At 51.3% G+C, this 17,853-nt stretch overlaps 1 protein-coding gene and 1 long non-coding RNA gene across 6 annotated transcripts in view; one reads left to right on the top strand and one right to left on the bottom strand.

Moving 5' to 3' along the window:
* LOC106732434 (uncharacterized) overlaps positions 1-17,853 on the top strand; it is a 94,793-nt gene that overhangs the window by 61,335 nt on the left and 15,605 nt on the right. The gene's annotated exons all lie outside the window — the stretch shown is intronic.
* The window catches only part of LRRK1 (leucine rich repeat kinase 1), a 149,119-nt gene continuing 141,918 nt past the window's right edge, over positions 10,653-17,853 (bottom strand). For all 5 annotated transcript variants that reach the window (XM_075896927.1, XM_075896928.1, XM_014576607.3 and 2 more), the window contains one exon: positions 10,653-16,418. In XM_075896927.1, coding sequence (XP_075753042.1) covers positions 16,241-16,418 — 178 coding nt within the window. In that variant the 3' untranslated portion in view covers positions 10,653-16,240. The remainder of the gene's footprint in view (positions 16,419-17,853) is intronic.

A 17,853-nucleotide genomic window follows, 5' to 3' on the forward strand; every position in this document is an offset into this window, starting at 1 on the left:
CTGGACACTGGTGGGGGGAGGTGCCTCTGAATTTGATTTAGCAAGTCTGAATTAGACTTGCTAAATCAAACTCTGGAAGATCAATTGCAGCAGGATCAATCTTCTGCAGAGTGAAGATGTGGCCTCAGTTTCTCAAGGCTAATTAGGTGCCAAAATGGCCAGTAATTTCAATAAGAGTTTGCACATAACTACCTTTAGGGATCTGGGCTGGCGGCCAGGTCTATACTAGGGGAGAAAATCGACCTAAGATATGCACTCCAGCTATGTGAATAGCGTAGCTGGAGGCAACGTACCTTTGGTCACGTTCCCGTGGGGGTCTTCACTGTGGGAGGTCAATGGGCATACCGGGATTGATGGGGCTACTATCAGTGGTTGATTTAGCAAGTCCTTACTAGACCCACTAAATTGAACCCCGAGAGATTGATCTCCATGGTGTCAATCTTGGGGTAAGTAGAGACACGCCCTGAGAGCCTGCGGCTTCCATTGTTGGAAGAGGATCCATCCCTGAGGGCAAGGGTGCCTGGAGTCCAGGCAGCTCAGCCCCTCTCAAGATTTGACTCTGGGGATTGAGAGGACTCACGTGGCATGACAGATAAGGCAGCAGTACTAGGAGTGGGAGGTGGAAAATTGAGTCTGAACATCTATGCCATCGCCCAGCTGCCACATTAGCCCAGGGCAGTGGAGGAATGCAAGTGGCCACTGGCGAGAAATATCATTTCTCACCTCTGCCGCACTGGGAAGGACTCGTGCCCTTGCTTGTCAACTGACACCCTCCCTCACGGTCCATGTTTTCACCTCCTCCTGGACAGGTGGCTCCAATGCCATCTCAAATCCCTGCAGCACCAAGATGCACACCTCTTGCCTCCACGTCACAAACACCGCTGGCTCCCGTTCACTTGGGTACTTAAGTCACAGGCTTGAGCCCACTGTATAAAGCCCCTATCAGATTGGGACCTGGCACCATCCCTGAGGGTCTCCCCTTCCTCTCCCCGTGACCCTCCTGCATGGCTACATTTCACAGTGTGTCTGAGCTGGCGAGAGCCCAATGGAGCCACTCAGCAGCTGGAGGCAGAGTGTTCCCAGCAGCGGGTGCGTGGGGATGGCATGCCTTGCTGGATGTGGTCAAGCTGATGCCAAGCATGACAGCAGGCAGATGGAAGTGTGTAGGACACGCATTTCCCATTTGCTGCCTTGTCCCAGGATTGCCACCCAGCAAAAATCCCCCAATGCAGACATGCCTACCCAGGGAACCCAGTGCCAGAGCGCAAGAGCAATATGTGTTCCAGCCTTGCTAGTTGGGTACAGCAACACCAAGGTGAATGGGCATGTTAAAAATACCACGGAGAGAGTTCGTTAGTCTTCATTTAAATCAGCAAGGACAAACACTGGGGGGGGGGGGGGGTGGAATTGGCCACTCACCCTTTGCATGCTATAAATGTTCATGTTTTTTGGGGCAATGGTGAAGTGTATTCTCCTTGACAGAAGCGTTGTGCTGTCCACGATGGGAGAGCTGGGTTTTGGTCCGGCCTCTGCCACTCACCTGCTGCATGACCTTGGTTACGTCTCTGCTCTTCTGTCTCTTCTTCCACCCCCTTATTTAGGTTGTAAATTCTTTGGGGGAGGGCGGGGGGGGGGCAGAGACCAATGTTCCCTGTAAACTGAGCGCTCGAGTGGCTACCCAGAAGAGATTCAAATGCTGCCCATCTGATTAGCTGCATGCCCACAGCTGGCAGCATGTCTTTGTACTGGTGGTGCACATCTGCACGTGCCTCGGTGCACAGAACAAAATGTATTCCGCACATGGGTGGAAACAAATTTAGGGAATATCAGCAGAGACTGTTGCTCATTATGGGCCTAACCCCATGCAGTGGGGCGCTGACCTGAGTCTGGGCTGCTTGGTAACACAAACGGGGAGAGACACCTTCTAAAGGTGGCTTTGAAGCCAGGCAAGGAGCAGAGCTCAAAACTGTGTGATGAATGGTAAAGGCTGCAAATGTGCCAGCCATTAGCACTGAATGCAGTTCTTGTGTCCATTAATGCGTCAGGCTTTAGAACGAAATCGCTTTTTTCCCCCAAGCATCAGCGAGAAATCAATAATCATACTGAAGGGTGGTGACTTCCTAAGAGAGATCTTTTGCATTCCCGCCCTGATTGGCACGTGAGAATAATGGGCTTTTGAGTACAATCAATCTCTTGCAGAGAAGATAATAGCACAAAATGAATGAATGATTCAGGTGGATAGGACTAGCTTAAAAATATACCCACTCAGTTAGAGCCTGATTGCTGAAAAGCCCTTATTCATATTAGCACATTTTATACATGGGCCTCAGATGAATCATCAGCTAGTATCAAGTGACACGGCTCCATTGTGGGCCATGTGGCTAGAGCCAATGGCCCCAGGTGAGAATCTGGCATGGCTGTTCCCCAGGGTAACCCTTACTTCCCTGACTATAATAGGTAAGCTGCATTGTTGGCAGAGAGGTATTCGCGTGTTTTGATTGTGTAGGATTGAATTGTTCTACCTTGTTAAAATCTAACGTTAGGATGGTGTTTATGTTAGTAATTGGGGCACCCACAATGGGAGTTTGTAACCGTTGACCTAGGACTCCATGTTGGATCACCTCAGGCACCGAGCACTCAGAGACCAGCCTAAACCGGATTTTCCCGCCAAGTGATCATGAGCGTTCTATTCTCCTCAGACGTTTCCCGTCCTGGGGGCTTTCTAAGGACTGTGTTGCCTCAGCCTCAGGGCTGTGCGCCCTAGTGGTAGCAGTGCCCGGGTCTGTCTGTTCTACCATCTGACAAGGAGGGACCATCCCAGCAGCGCCTGCAGTGGAGGAAGACGAGGGTTTTACCATCCTCACCAGCACAAACTGCTTGTACTGTCACCAGCCTGCAACTCCTCTTCACCCGCCAGCCCAGGACAGGACACTGTGGGACTCCCTAGTGCTCCTCCCCAGGGGTCCTAAATCAGCCTGAGAGTAGCAGATTCTGGCCAAGTGCTGAGGAAAGAAGAATCGCTGTATTAGGGGTTTTCTTACCATTTTAATCACAGAGCCAAAGGGTTTGATCTAGCAGGTCTGGGCTTCAAGCCCCCTATTTGTTGCTGTCACTAATACCAGTTTTGTTTGATGTTTGTCAAATCTGCGTCGGGTTATTTCTCCCTCCTTTGTAATCAAGCCCTGAATAACATTTTAGCCGGTTTGCACCTAAACATCACCTCCGCTATTGCGCTTACCCCAGAGGAAGGAAGAACTATTTACTTCAGCGCTTAATTAATTCACAGGAGATAGACCCTGATGGGGCAGAGTGATCCTGAACTTCTGGCAAGGGCACTAGCAGCGTTTGCTACCAATGCCCCTGGGGTAACACAGGAGCCCTTGATTTCCCATTTCCCCTCATGCAGAGCCCCCTGGCAAGGCAACCCTGCCACCCAATGCTGCAGAAGGATTAGGCAATGAGTCAAGGCCTTCCATTTGTTAGCATTTAGCACAGTGTCAACCACTGTTTCCCAAGGATATCCTATACGCATGCATAATTCTGTCCGGTCTCTGACTTTCCCATGCAAATTCCAATGCTTGTAGCAGCGTCCAGAATGGAGCACGAAAGGGCCTCTTGCTGTCGCCCAAAAACATGCGCTGAAGCGTTTGGGTTCTCATTCGGCCCCCGTGGTGCTAGCTCCAGCCTGTTAATGCTGTCACCGAAAGCGCGCGTGGACACATCTGCAGCGGATCAAACAGCAGTGACAGAGACGCCGCAGCGCTTGGTGGTGGGCAAGTCCCAGGAGGGCGCGAAGGGGCTGACGGAGGCGATCAGCTGTCCAACACTTTGCTGGTGGGAAGTGAGCAGTGCCAAGTTGCAGTGGCGGGAAAACCTGTGGCTTCAAAGGAGAGCCACTTGGAAAGCATTCTCGCACAAGGAGGGGCTGGGATGAGTGGGAGGCAGGATGGGGAAACTGGGGAGGAGGCACCGCCCCACGGCAGGAAGCTGAATGACTTTGGTTACAACACAGAGGGATACGAGGAGCCTTGCCTTCCAAATCCAGCATCCTACATCAGAACAGGCTGCTGAGCTGGGCTTCAGAAGCCCCCAGCTGTGTGATTGAGGTCAGTCGCTCCAGGCTCAGGTCCCTGGTTGTAAAATGAAGATAATGTTTTCCTGTCTGTGTGAATGCGTGGTTAAATGCTGGGAATGACTACAAGACTTCCAGATGCCAGGAAGCTGAGGGCCATGGAAACCTGCAGAGCAGATTCATGGGTGCGGGGGGAGGGAGTGGGAGGACTATGGGGGTGTCTATACTACCGACACTGTAATGGCACAGCTCTTGCAAGGGAGCTATAATGCTATAGGGGAAACACTTCGGCTCTGTCTACACTAGCGGGTTCTTGTGGAAGAACATCTTGCACAAGGGTTCTTGTGCAAAAACACGTCCACACTGCCATGTGCGAGCTGTGCTTTTGCACAAGAGCATCCATGGCAGTGTGGACGCTCTCTTGAGCAAGAAAACTCTAATGGCCATTTTAGCCATAGGGCCTTCTTGCACAAGAAACCCTTACCGCACGTCCACAGAGCCCTCTTGTGCAAGAAGCCCTCTCTTACCACGCGTTACTGTAAATCCTCTTGCGCAGGAGTGGGTGGGCAGTGTTGCTGCTCTGTGGACGAACGGCCATTCTTGTGCAAGAATCCGCCAGGGTAGACAGAGCCTTCAGGTTTCCCATCATTGTAGTTGAGGGGTGAGCAATAATTTTGGATGGGTGGAGGTGCTCCATGATTTTGATACCAGGTCAGGGGTCGCACTGTTCTATGGAGGGGATGTGGGGTCTAGGAGGGAGCTCGGGGTTGGAGACAGCGGTGCAGGCAAGAGACTGGGGTCTGAAAGAGAGTTGGGGTGAAGGAGGGGGTTGCGACCTGGGGAAGAGGCTTGGGGTGCAGGGGCCAGGAGGGGCGTATGGGTGCAGGATTGGATTTTGCCCTGGGGAAGGATATACAAGGGCACCAGAACATTCAGGCAGGCTTCCCTGCCTGCCAGCAGCCCCAGAATTCTCAAAACAGCTGGCTGTTCCCTGTGGCTGTCTGCACTGGGGTGTGGAAGGGCGGCTTGGCACACTGCCCCCACACCCAACAAAATCTCTCAGCTCCCATTGGCCAGTTTCTGTGCACAAAGCCTCCCCCTCTCTCCTGCAGTGCAGACAGCCACAGGGGCAGCCAGACGCTTTGAGCGGCGCAGCTCCATGCTGCTGGGGCAAGCTGTGGGCTGGATTAAAAGGCCTGGTGGGCCGGATCTTTCCTGCCCCTGCTGTAGTTGATCTACCTCTCCAAATGGCAGGTCCACTGCACAATCCTTGCATTGACCTAGCCACGTCTGCTCTAGGGGCTAGTTTAACTACTGTACTTAGGAGTGTGCCTTTGCCAGATGGTTTAACCAAATATACCGAACAACCCCCACTCCCTCCAAAAAAACCACTGGGGGGGAAAAATTGTGTTGAGGAAAAAAGAGGGGGAAGACCAAGGGTATTAAGCAAAAAAAAAAGGGACGCCGACAACAGTTATTAAACAAACAAAATCAATATGGCCCCTTTAAGAAGAGGTTTTTTTTGCTGGTGGCCATTTTGTTTTTCTATTCCAGCTACAAGACAAGCCCCTGCAGAACCATGGAAGAGGGGGGAGGGAAGAGTGTCCAGGGGGGCCTGGTGGAGAGTCTGGGTGAACCTCCCAGTTTCTGGGTGTGTCGTAGAGTTGCCAGGTGTCTGGTATTTTTGTCTCCTGGCAGGGAAAAAAAAATCAGAAAATACCGGATATTTTAGATGTCTGGTATGTTCTGAATTTTTTTTACTGAACAGGAGGTGAAAATACTGGACACCGGCCAGCCCTATGCCACGCCATGAGCAAGGTAGCTGAAGGGCAGCGTGCAGCCAGCCCTTTCATTGATGCAAAGGAGCAACTGTCTGTGCAGATACATTTTGTCTGCGTGGGATTGGAGACACTCTTCATACAATTAAATTACCCTTGCTCTTCCTGTCTTAATAGAAAAAGGGTGGGTTCTGCTAGGACACGTAAAACGCTCATGGCATAATCCTGGGAGCCATATTCCTGCGTATCAATGTGACAGCCAAAGTAATGCTGCTAAACTGTTGGATTCCTGGACAATGGAAAAGTCTGCACAGACTTTACTCATCAGACGGCAGAAATACGAGTGGCAATGCAGTTGGTGCAACAGAGGGGGGGAATCCTAAATACTACAGCTAAGTCTTTGTCATCTGCAAATAATAACTACTCGTCAAGTACATGCTGCATTGATGCCCGATCTTTCAATCAAGCCACGCAAAAATGGTCATCCCAGAGTCGCGGAAGCAGCTGATGGCTTAGAAACTGAAGGCGCATCTGACAAGTCAGAGCCAGATTCTGAACATGGTTACCTGGGGTAAAGCCAGGGAGCAACCCCCAGCACAACACTGTGCAAGCTGGATCAGAAACAGGCCTCTTAGTGCTAAACAGCTGCCAAAGAAGTGCTCCAGGGGCTGAGTAAGGCAGTGAATAAATATACATTAATTATATAACCCTCCTGCTTAACCCTTTCACAAGCTGTGCCTCGGGGACACAGACCAACCGGCTTTGTTTTGGCAGATCCAGCAGCTCTTGCTCCGGGGAAAGTTTTTCTTCTGGGCCTGCCTGAAAACCTGGCACCCGCGCTGCATCAGCGAGCAAATAAATGAAGTGTTGGGTGCAGCAGTGTCAACCTGACAGTGCCGTCACCCCTCCCCCATCCGCGCGTCTGCCTCCCGGCTGCTAATGTGTGTTTAAGGCCCCCTCAAACCCATCTGTGCATGTCTAGCGCTGATCCTGCTGAGTTCAGCTAGTAGCGGTTCCAATTTGTCATCAGCCTGGCCCCAGCAGGGACGGGCGCCGTCTCAGAAGGGTTATTCACCCTTGAGGCTTTGCCTGGGTCTCTCTTCCCTTTAGAACAGGGGTCCCGAATCGGTGCCGGTCCGGCATGTGCCATGGCAGCTTGGCCTACGGTTAACAAGCCCCTCATTCCCAGGTGCTGGGTAGGTGAATAAGGCCGGGCCCAGGCCTGCACACAAGCCCCCTCACTGGGCTCACGCATGCCCGCCGATTGCATTGCACGTGAGAAACCATGAACTTGGGCCACGTGTGGGAGGCCGCTGAGCACAGGCCAGGGACAACAGGCCAACGATTTGTAAGGGGTCACCTCTCTCTTTCATGGAAACTTATTTAGGCCAGGATAGAGGTAGCTTCTCCTACTCCTAACCCAGGGGCAGCTGTCTGGCCCTTCCTGCCCCTTGTGAGTGTGTGTGTTTAAAAAGAAAAGCCATTAAGCCAGTGGTCCCCAAACTTTTCACAGGTGTGCCCTCACCCTGACCCTCTCCATCCCAGGGCTGGGTGTGGGGCTGTGGCTCCGGAGCAGAGGGCAGCAGGAGCAAGGGGCAGAGGCTGGGGGCTGCAGTTGAGGGTAGGGCCAGGACCCCAGTGTGGAGCCGCAGGCTGAAGCTAGGGAGGTGGGGTGGGTCAGAGCTGGGAGTGGAGGGGGAATGGGTGGCGCGCCCTCCCTGCCCCCGTGTGTGAGTGTGTGGGGGGGGGGACTGGAACAATTTGTGTAGTGGTGATGCTGAGAGCCATGGAACCAAACTGTAACCTCTCTGCACACTGGAATCCACTTCAAGCCAGGGGGTGCTGCAGCACCATAGCATGAGTGATGGGTGAACCCGCCTCCCAGCTCGACCACCCTCTAGCCCTTCTGCCTAAGGCCCCCTTCCCCCCCCCCCCCCATGGCTGGCATCCTAAGTGCCTCCTCCTCCCTTACCCATGGCCAGACGAGGTGCCACCTGCTGGCCCACCCCAACCAGCTGAGCTGCTGCCTCCACGCCTGTTGGGCCAGCCCCAGTATCAGGCTGACCTGGCCCCTCCCTCTGCAACCGCTGGCCTGAGCTCAGAGCCGTCGGCTGGAGCTGAGCCCCCCTCGACTCCCGACTCCATATTCAGCTAGAGGGTAGGGATCACAGAGCCCTAGCCTCCTCTGGCCTATAATTGCCTCCATCTTTGCCCAGCGCCCCCCGTTCCAGCACCTGTGTCCCTGTGGGTTTGGCTTAGTCCCTCCCTGGCCATTGTTCAATGGCCTGTGTGGAGGGGTGCACCCCACACTTTGGGGCCCTCTGCACTAAACAACCCATCATGGAGATACAATTACAACCTGGTGAAGCTGAACTGACAGGCTCCTGGAAAGGCACAGGCCTTCCCCCCACGCCATTATTATTATTATTTCTCTAGGCTCAGACAGGGCTTTCTAGACCAACAGCCATGCTGGGGGGCTGAGCCTGTCCCTGCAGCCTGGGCAGCCCCAGCCCCTACCCCACCAGGCCCACTGAGGCAGGTCTGGTGATGTTGCAGACGCAGGGTTCAATAGGGTTGCCAGGTGTCCAGTATTGACCCGGACAGTCTGGTATTTTCTCCTCCTGGCTAGTAAAAAAAAAATCAGAAAATACTGGACAATGTCCTGGCAACCCTACGACACACTCAGCAACTGAGCCCAGCCCCCGAGTGCCCTCCCGGGTCCTCCAAGCCCCCCAGACTCCTCCACTTACCTGGTTCCGCAGGGAAGCTGTCTTCTGGCTCGATCAGAAAAACAAGATGGCCGCGGGCAAAAAGCTTCAAAGGCTTTTCTTAAAGGGGCCATGCTGTTTTATTTTTTTATTTATTTATTTTTTTTGCTTAATAACTCTTGGGGACCTTTTTTTTTCTCTCAAAAACTTTGGTCTCCCCCCTTTTTTTTTCTCAACAGAATTTTTTCCCCGGTGTTTTTTTTTGGGAGGGAAGGGGGGGTTCGGTACTTTTAGTTAAACCATCTGGCAACCCTAGGGTTCAGAGAGCAGTGTCGTTACAGCAACTTGGCTTAGTGGTGAAGGTTGACCCCCCTCGCCCCCATCCCTAACCCTTGCTAGGCTTTGTTACCCTGAGGGACAAGCCAACGGCTCACGGGATGCACTTGCGTGGCTAACCCAAGTTCAGCGCTGCATTGCCAGGGCTTTGCTGCTAGTTTAACCGGCAGGTGCGAACGTGGGTTAACAAACAGTGCTTGGCCTCATGCAGGGGCTGCAACTTCCCCCAATGGCAGCGACAGCCACAGCCCTGACATGGGGCCTGTATAACACCAGCCCAATGCGCGGGCTGTAAGTGGAGGCTGGCATGCCATGGGCATGCATCAGCCAATGCAGAGGCACGCCCTGTGGTAGTCTGCTTCGTGGCGCTCCCCCGTGGTGCCCCACTGCCCCTGACATCACGAATCCCAAACGGGCCCAGCACCATGCAGCCACAAAGCCTGCACGGTCACCCACGAAACCAGCGCTGCACCAAACCACCTCTCCTCATGGATGCTGCCAGAGTGATGCTGCTCTCCAGCCACTGTCTGATGCTGGAGAAGCCCCTCAGGGCACTTGCAGCTGAGCACAGGCTAGCAGAGCTGTGGGGAAGGGCGGAAAATGGCCACACAGCGAGCTGGAAAGCTCTAGCTGCGGAGGTACTAAGGGGCCACACACCTGGGGACGGGGCATGAAATTCTGGCCCCGTTCACACCAGGGCTCTTGATTTGCTTGCCAACGTCTTGTGCAAATTGCATTGTCAAAGATGAGGTGTATGCAGATTTTATTCCCTAGCCTTTGCTACACGCTGGTCTTTTGAAGAAGCACAGGACTATGGGACATTAGCTCTGCCCAGGGTTTACAGCACTGAGCACAGAGTCACGCTGAGACGGATTATGAAAGGGTGCTTGCCACGTCCCAGCTGGCTCTAGAACAGCTGTGGATTTTCTTGGCCTCATGGCCGTCGTGTCACATCTCCGATGGGCGCTGTAGAGAGCGCATTTGGCTTAGTTGGTTCCCAGATGGAGGCAATGCCCCACGCCAGTGTAGGCGCTTGGTGGTGAATTTCAAGTGTGCTTTTATTTTCACTGAGGTGCTGTCTGTCCCCGATTCACAATCCCAGGCCTTCCTGGCCATTGCCGGGGGAGATAATAAATGATGATGACTTCTGCAGTTCTCACCAACTGCAGTATAATGGCTAATACTGTGCGGATCAGGTTACTGAGAGCAGAGTTTCTGTGCAAGTTTGTGCCCTTAAACAAAAAAAGCAGCCCACTAAACACAAAGCTGAATGGTGCCTCTGAATATCGGCTGTAGCTGCTCGGAAATCTCCTAATTGCTTCTCTGCACACTCTTCTTCCTCAAAATGCATGTACGTGGGGCCTAGGTATTGGACAGGTCCTCTGTGCAGGGGTAAATTTCACTCCCTTTTCTCTTTGGGGATGCCAGACTCGTCCAGCTTTCTGTGGTTCAGCTAATGGTGCATAGAGCCCTGGTGTGTGGTGTGGATAAAATTTGCCAAGACGGCCAGATGCCGAACCCCGTTTGGCTTTGTTAGAATTGAAAATGTAACCCAATGGCAGGAACCCAAGAGCCGTGCTGAAAACGATCCTGCCACGGAGGAGCTAGGCAGGGTAACGAACAATGAGAGCCTTAAGCCAGGCAGGCAGGGCTGCAGCGGAACCGAGGGAGAGCTAGGGAAAAGCTGACTTAAAAAAATCACTGAGCTAGCCTGCAGGACAGGTCTGAGTGCCTGGGGCTTACTTTGCCAGCTGGATTGATTTAGTCTGTAACAAAACAAAACCCTTCTATTGTTCCAATCGTCTTGAAGCTGGAGCGCCCTCTAGTGCCCAGAAGGGGGAACACCACAACCTCATTCAAAACCAAGGCCTCGTCTACACTTAGAATTTAGGTCACCGGAGCTATGGCAGTAGGTCAGTGTTTTCTCTGTGAGCTGAGCGCCTGGGCAGCTACCCAGGAGAGATTCAAATGCAGCCCAGCGCCCACAGCATGTGTTTGCATGGTGGTGCACATTCACATATGTGCTGGTGCATGCAACACACTTTATTCTGCACACGTGGAAAAAATTAAAAGGCACATTGCAGCAGGTGTGTAAAACACAACTCCCTGAGCCCTACAGCTACACTCACCGAAGGGTGTAGACACAGCTATGTCAATGGAAGAATGCGTCACTACACACTGACAGCAAAACCCTGTCCGGCAGTGTAGGCTGCATCTAAATTACTGGGTAAAGGCAGCCTGGCTATGGCTGGAAAGGCTCCATAGTGCAGCCATCCCTTGAGTTACAAGATGCTAACTCTTTCACGAGTAACAGAGACAGCCCCTTTGCTTTTCTTCAACTGTAACGCTGGCAGCCAGACACAGACGACGGGCTTGCCCATGGCTGGCATTAGTCAGGCATAGCGATTGCCCTTGAATTTCACACCCTACCATCAGCCAAATTGACTTTCGAGTGAAAACAAGCTCTCAGTTAACAATCAAGGCGGCTGCGTCTCTGCCACTAGCAACGCTGGCACCCAGTGAGATCTTCATGCAGCAGGAGAATCAGTCTAGAAAGCCTGAGCCAGTTTCTCAGCTGCTGTAAATTATTGTCACTCCACTGGTGTCACCACTCTGTTCCCCTCATCCAGCTGGCCACCAGGCCGGTCCCTTGACATGACAATAGCCTGAGCAAGGCTTCAATTCATGCTGCTTGCCAAGGGCTAGACTAGAGCTTTTTGGTGGGCAGGGAAGCTATGGCCATTTCCTGGGCATGCTGTCTGTGGGGGTGGGAGACGGGGGAGTACAAACTGCTCTTGTGGCTCTCTGTGATGAGGTGTACCAGCAGGTGGTTACTAGTGGCTAGGTCACTTGTTCAGAGAGGGCAAAGCAACCTGAGAGCGGGGGGAAATCCTGACCTGAATCAGACCTGAATACCACCACGTTACTTGTCTTGTGTTAACACCCGCAGACCTCTGGCGAGGCCAGGGCCTAGCGTGGTAGTCATAGTGTAAACGCTGGCAGAAGTGCTGCCCAACCCTGGGAGCTAACAAGCAGGCCGCGGGGATGCATCTATCCTCCATCCATCCAGAACAGCGCAAGGGCAGGCCCCCGGCTCCATCCTGGACGAGATGTTCTCATTCCAACAGAGGTGGCTTATTAAGATGTAATTGCCGTTGCCCTTTGTTAGCATCTCTTCCTTTCACATCTGTGCCTGCTGGCCATGACTGGCACGTAACCGAGGGTTTGATGAACCTCGCCTATTCCCTTCACTTTCATTTACAGCTGCCTTGTATTTCTGCAAAGGCTTCTTAACCGTCTCCGGCTATTCTCTAGGCTTCATTCTTACTTTATTAATGAGTGCTACAGAGTGATCACATGAAAGGTAACTAAAATTGCATATTACAGAACAGGGGATTTCCGACCCATTTTCTCCTCACAACAGGCTCAAGCCTAATACTAGCTCATAGCCATACAGTTCTTACTTAGACAAGACACTAAGGACCAGGGCCCTAATGAGCTAACAAAAAACGTTTGCTTGTGCCATGATGGAGTGCAGGGCAGCCATGACCTAGCAAACTAATGTCCTTTCTACGCTCTTAGGCTATGTCTACACTGCAGGCATTTTGCGCAAGAACAGCTGCTCTTGCGCAAAAACTTGCAGTGTCTACACTGCACGCGCGTTCTTGCGTAAGTAAATTTACAGTAAAGCATCAGAAAACAGGGCTTCTTGCACAAGTTACTCCTCTCCCCACGAGGAATAAGCCCTCTTGTGCAAGAGCTCTTCCACAAGAAGGCAGTGTAGACAGGCTATAGAGGTTTCTTGTGCAAGAAAGCCCTATGGCTAAAATGGCCATCAGAGCTTTCTTGCACAAGAGAGCATCCACACTGCCATGGACGCTCTTGCGCAAAAGCACATGGCAGTGTGAACGCGCTCTTGTGGAAGACCTTTTGCACAAGAACTCTTGCGTAAAACAGTTCTTGCTCAAGAAGCCTGCAGTGTAGACATAGCCTTAGTCTTATGCAGTGGTCCCCAAACTTCTGTGGCTGCCACGCGCCCGGGGTGGGAGGCTGCGCATGTGCCACGTGCCTGGGGCCGTCCATGCGCCACGCGCCCAGGGGCAGGGGCCGCGCATGCGCCCAGGGCGCAAGAATGTCTCGGGCCGGCCCTGGTCACTAGGCAGGCGCACATAAATGCCCCGGCCGGCGCCATGGCGCCGGAGGGCACTGCATTGGGGACCACTGGTCTTATGCTTTAAAACAGAGAAATACATCCCCAAGCAGATGGCTTTTTTAATGTTAGAGAAAAGACATCTGATTAAATATTAAACGCTTAAAAAAAACCCAGCTCTGCTTTGTGCATGCCAAACTACCAGGAAACAGATTTCAGATGCAGGAACAAGTTGTGTATCCTTGACTGCATCTAGCTAAGGGCTGAGGCTTTATGGGAGCTGCACTGGCCATGGAACTCAGTGGGCAATTTGCTAAGGCCTTTGCAAGGCTTTGCCATGGAAATAGCTAAGGACGCAAGCCAAGCTAGTAATGTATCTATCAGGCATGGTGAGGACAGGTTTCAGCACTAACAAGACCGATATCAAACAGTTGTGTTAAAACGGTAGTACATGTCTATTTTGATTTAATTAAGCATGGATGTGGTGTATTCCGGACCTATGTGGTGACATCATTCGTCTGTGTACAGTCAACAGTGCTGATAAATACGGGTGGGAGGGGTCAAGCAGGTAGGATGTATGAGTTACAAAGCTTTTCTTACAACTGAGACGCCTTTTAAACAGCAAGATTGTTTGTAGCTTATTCATGTATTGAGAAGTCTGACATTTAGAAAATGGCTCCTGTGTATGTCCTTAGGTGGGCTGTCTTGGTAATTGACAATTAAAAACGCCTTGGTTTTATTGACTGTGATGGATTCATCTAATCTGAGAGCACCTTTTTGGCTTGAGGCTCTGGCAGCCCTTCTATACATTCCTGCAGCAGGGGGAGAGAATTGAGAAAATGTGCATCTACTTGCCTACAACGAGTGAAATTTACACAAGGCTGAGCCATGGGCTTGTTCGAGTTGTTCAACTGAGGAAGTTGCTCACTGTGTTTAATACAAATGTTGCAACATAAATCAAACCGCACTGCCCCAAAGCACTGCACATTTTCCTCATTCCTTCTTGCTGATGGAGAATTCCCAATCCCAAAGCCTTTCGCTGCTGTTTTACCAGAGACTGATTCTGACGGCACAATCTTGGGGTCAGATTCTGATGCTGTCACTCATCTACTGCCTGGAATGGTCACTTCTTGGTGGAGTCCTCTTCGTTTCTTTCACCTCCCTGCTAAGATCTACCACATGGGTTCCCAAACTGGGGGGGGGGGGGAGCGTGAAGAAATTCCAGGGGAGGGGGGGCATGAGGTGACCCAGCCTCCCCTCCCCCATCAAGTTTTGCTGCCCTGTTCAGTTCCTTTTTTTTTTTGCTCAACAAGTTTTGCTGCTATTTGGAAGGGGGGGCGTGAGGGTTTTTCAAAAATCAAAAAGGGGGGCGTGATGCCAAAAAGTTTGGGAACCACTGATCTACCTGCTCTGAGCTGCCCCCGAGAAGTGAGTTAACAACAACGCCAGAAACAACCAGTATAACCCCTCTTAGTCATTCTCCTGATGGCCCTTGCTCAATTGCTGTCTGGTTTTGTAGATGGTCAGAGCTTTTTGGGGTTGGGCGGAGGTAGGGGCTCTGCACCCAGGTGTGGGGTGCATAATAACTAATAATAATACTAAGCAGCACTGCCGAGATCATAGGATCTTTCATGCTACCGGGGCCTGCTCCTGTCCCCACTGAAAATTCTAACTGATTTCAGTTGGGTGCTGGATCAAGCCCATGTAGCGCACAGCCAAACACAGATGAGGGGATGCATGCCCAAGGGTTACTGCCTGTGAGAAAAGCCATCAACGTGTGAAATTCCTACAGCTGATCATGTTCTTCACATTGATGAAGTTGGTTTTGGTCTTTCCCACTTGTAGTTTTTTAAAACCCATAATCCCTTGACTGGTCTCCAGGCAGATTGCATCTGTAACCCTGATCTGGTCTAAAATATCTCAGTTATGTGCTACTCTAGTTAGCAGTGCTGGAGAGGCCATAAGGGAGGGACTTCTGTGCCATTCGGGTATCTAGCGGGGGAAGAGAAACAGCCTGCACTTGAGTCAGATGCAATCATTCTCAAGCTGATCATGGAGCTGCCAATAAACGGTAACACTGATGCAGTGTCACTCTTGGAGGAGTCTGTTTATTTTGAGATATGTTTTGCTTCTGATGTAGAAGGGTAAATCTGACATTTAACTTGCTAATTCTGCATCAAGCAGCCTTGCATCTATGTTCAGACTCAGTACAAGTTTCTCAGTATAAAAACAATTCAGTACTGTACACATTCCATGCTGTACACATTCACTCATCAGGAGTTGCTTCACTTTTTACATTCTTCTGTACATGCCCTGATAATGTGATTGTGTTTACACCTGGTCCAATGCTGTCCTAGGTCCAGTGTGACCTTAGTGATGTGAAAAATAAACTCTATATACAGCTCTATTTAAAAAGCAACAGAACTTCTATATACCAGTAAACTGAGCTTTTAAAATAATTTACAGAGAAGCGTAAGAGAGGGACAAGGACTGTTTCCAAGTTGTGCTGATTAAGTTACTCCCTCTGAAGTGCTGACATGTTTCGCTTTGCTTTGGACTCTATGTACAATTCACTTTGCAGCAGTGCAATTCAATAGCTCATTGTACTGAGATTGTGCAGTATTCACTGACAGATCATCATCTTTGGGCCTTTCACAGTAACTCAGTATCACAATATCTTTTATAGGCCAGAAATATATTGGCCACAAAAGGACTATTGCTGGGCTCTCACCCATTGGGACAGCAGGCGGTAGGAGAATTGTGCAAAAGCTCAGGGTCTAAGGGAGAGAGATGTGTCTGTGTAGTTAATAAAGCTCTCTTGGATGAGGACATAAGCAGCAGTTGCCCTGATGTGTGGGAATTTTGCAGGGGAAGAAAGGAGGCGAGAATTGACTGGACATAGGTGGAGAGTTTGGGTGGTCCACATGAAGGCAATATTGCGGAGGGATCATCCGCTTTCTAGCTTAATACATCTCTGTCCTCTGCTGAAAAGAAAGGAGGAAACAAACAGTAAAGTATCTAGTTCGGTCATCTGAGTCTCTGGCAAATGCTCTACAGTGTTCTTTAGCAGCAAACGTGGAAAACAAAAATGCTCAACTCTTCTCTCAGTATAGAACAGTACCCAGACTGGAATGCTGCAGAGCGTCAGTTTCTGTTCCCGTCCTTCCTTGATGCTTGACTTTAAATTTGACCAGCACTACCGTCTTTTTCGCATGCAGGTTTCAAGCCTTCCCAGCTCTTCATAGGACTGGTAGAAATTGTCAAACTCCCGGGCACCCCAGCTCCTCCAAACAGCGAGGCACCATTCCATGTTTTTGTTCTCAAAGCAGCACACAACAGTGTCCTTTGCCACGATAGCAGCTTCGACCAGCGCCCTGGGAAACCAAGAACAGGTTTGGAAAACAGAGTGTGAGAGGAGCGCTGCTCTCCTAAGAAACAGCAGCCCAGGCAAAGTGAGAAGCGCTGGCTGCGTAGGGTTTGTCTTAGTTGAGAAACCCAACACAGTGACAGTTCTATGGGTCTTGTTTGATGACAACAGGACCATGCATTCATGTAGGGCCAGATATGGTAAACGTCATCCCACTGATTGCACTGCAGCTGCTCACAAAGTGTGGGACTATTCAGTGGGAGGAAAGGTTGCAGAATTTGCTGCATAATGTGTTCATTGATTGGATTCAGTGCTTGCTTGGCTTTTTTACGCCATTCTCCCAAGGAGTGCTTAGGTAAAGGAAACTGCCCCAGCAGGGCCAGGGAGTATGTGGCAGTTCAGTATGTGGCAGCTGTGGGGAAGTTGTCCTAGGTCACAGAAGCCCCTAATGAAGCCACTTTAACCCCACCACCCCACTCATGGGGGAGACAGCACGATATCTGGCTCTGTTAGAGATGCTGCAGCCTTGCAAATGCCTCCACAGCTTGGGCGGGTAACTTGTTACTGGGAGTGCAACACTGTCGGCTTTTTCATCATTTTCATCCTGCTGATAGAGGACGAGTCAGGGCACAGTCACTGGTGGGTCTGCATCAACTGTGGCCCACACGTTCTGCATCCAGGCCCACCCAGGGGGCTACCCTGCTATGCCCCAGCATTCCGGCCAGGGAGCAGGGTCGGGTCTTAACCCCTTCCCTCCCTCCTATCCCACTCCTCTCCGCTCCCCAATTCTTGCTCACCCAAGAGGGCCCTTCTGGCTATGGCACAGGGACGAGCTGAACTATTTTGTGCCTGAATCAGCCACGCTGCAACACTGTAAAATGGGACACGTCTAGCAACGGACATTTCATCTACACTTCTACTCCCCCGACTTTTCTTTCTTTCTTTTTTAATAGGGTGAATCTCTGAAATGAGTCCACCTAGACAAATGGGCCTATGCAGGCAATGAAAAGGCCAAAGCACTATACCACTAGGCCAAGACACAAATTAACAAGAGGAGTGAATGAACGGACGCCTTTGCTTTCATAAGACCTATGCCAGGGGTGGGCAATAATTTTTAAAAGGGGGGACATTTTTTAAAATTTTCATAAATATATGTAGTGGCGGGGCTTGGATGGAGGGGGCAGGATCAGGAGACTTCTTGTACTCCCCTGCCCACAGACCCTGATTGGCTTGGGGTGGGGAGTGCATGAAGTCTTGCCCCCCACACTCGGCCCCAGAGAGAATCACCTGGTGTTTCAAAACAGCTGGTGGGACCCTGTGGTGCCGCGCGCCCCTGGCAGAGGAGGCGACTTCGCGCATTCCCCCATCCCTGGGTCTCAACTGGCCTGGAAGCGGGGGAACAGCAGGGTGGCTGCAGGCTCCTCGGGCTTGGTGGGCCAAAT

Source organism: Pelodiscus sinensis, chromosome 14, assembly GCF_049634645.1.
Source record: "Pelodiscus sinensis isolate JC-2024 chromosome 14, ASM4963464v1, whole genome shotgun sequence".
Classification (NCBI taxonomy): domain Eukaryota; kingdom Metazoa; phylum Chordata; order Testudines; family Trionychidae; genus Pelodiscus; species Pelodiscus sinensis.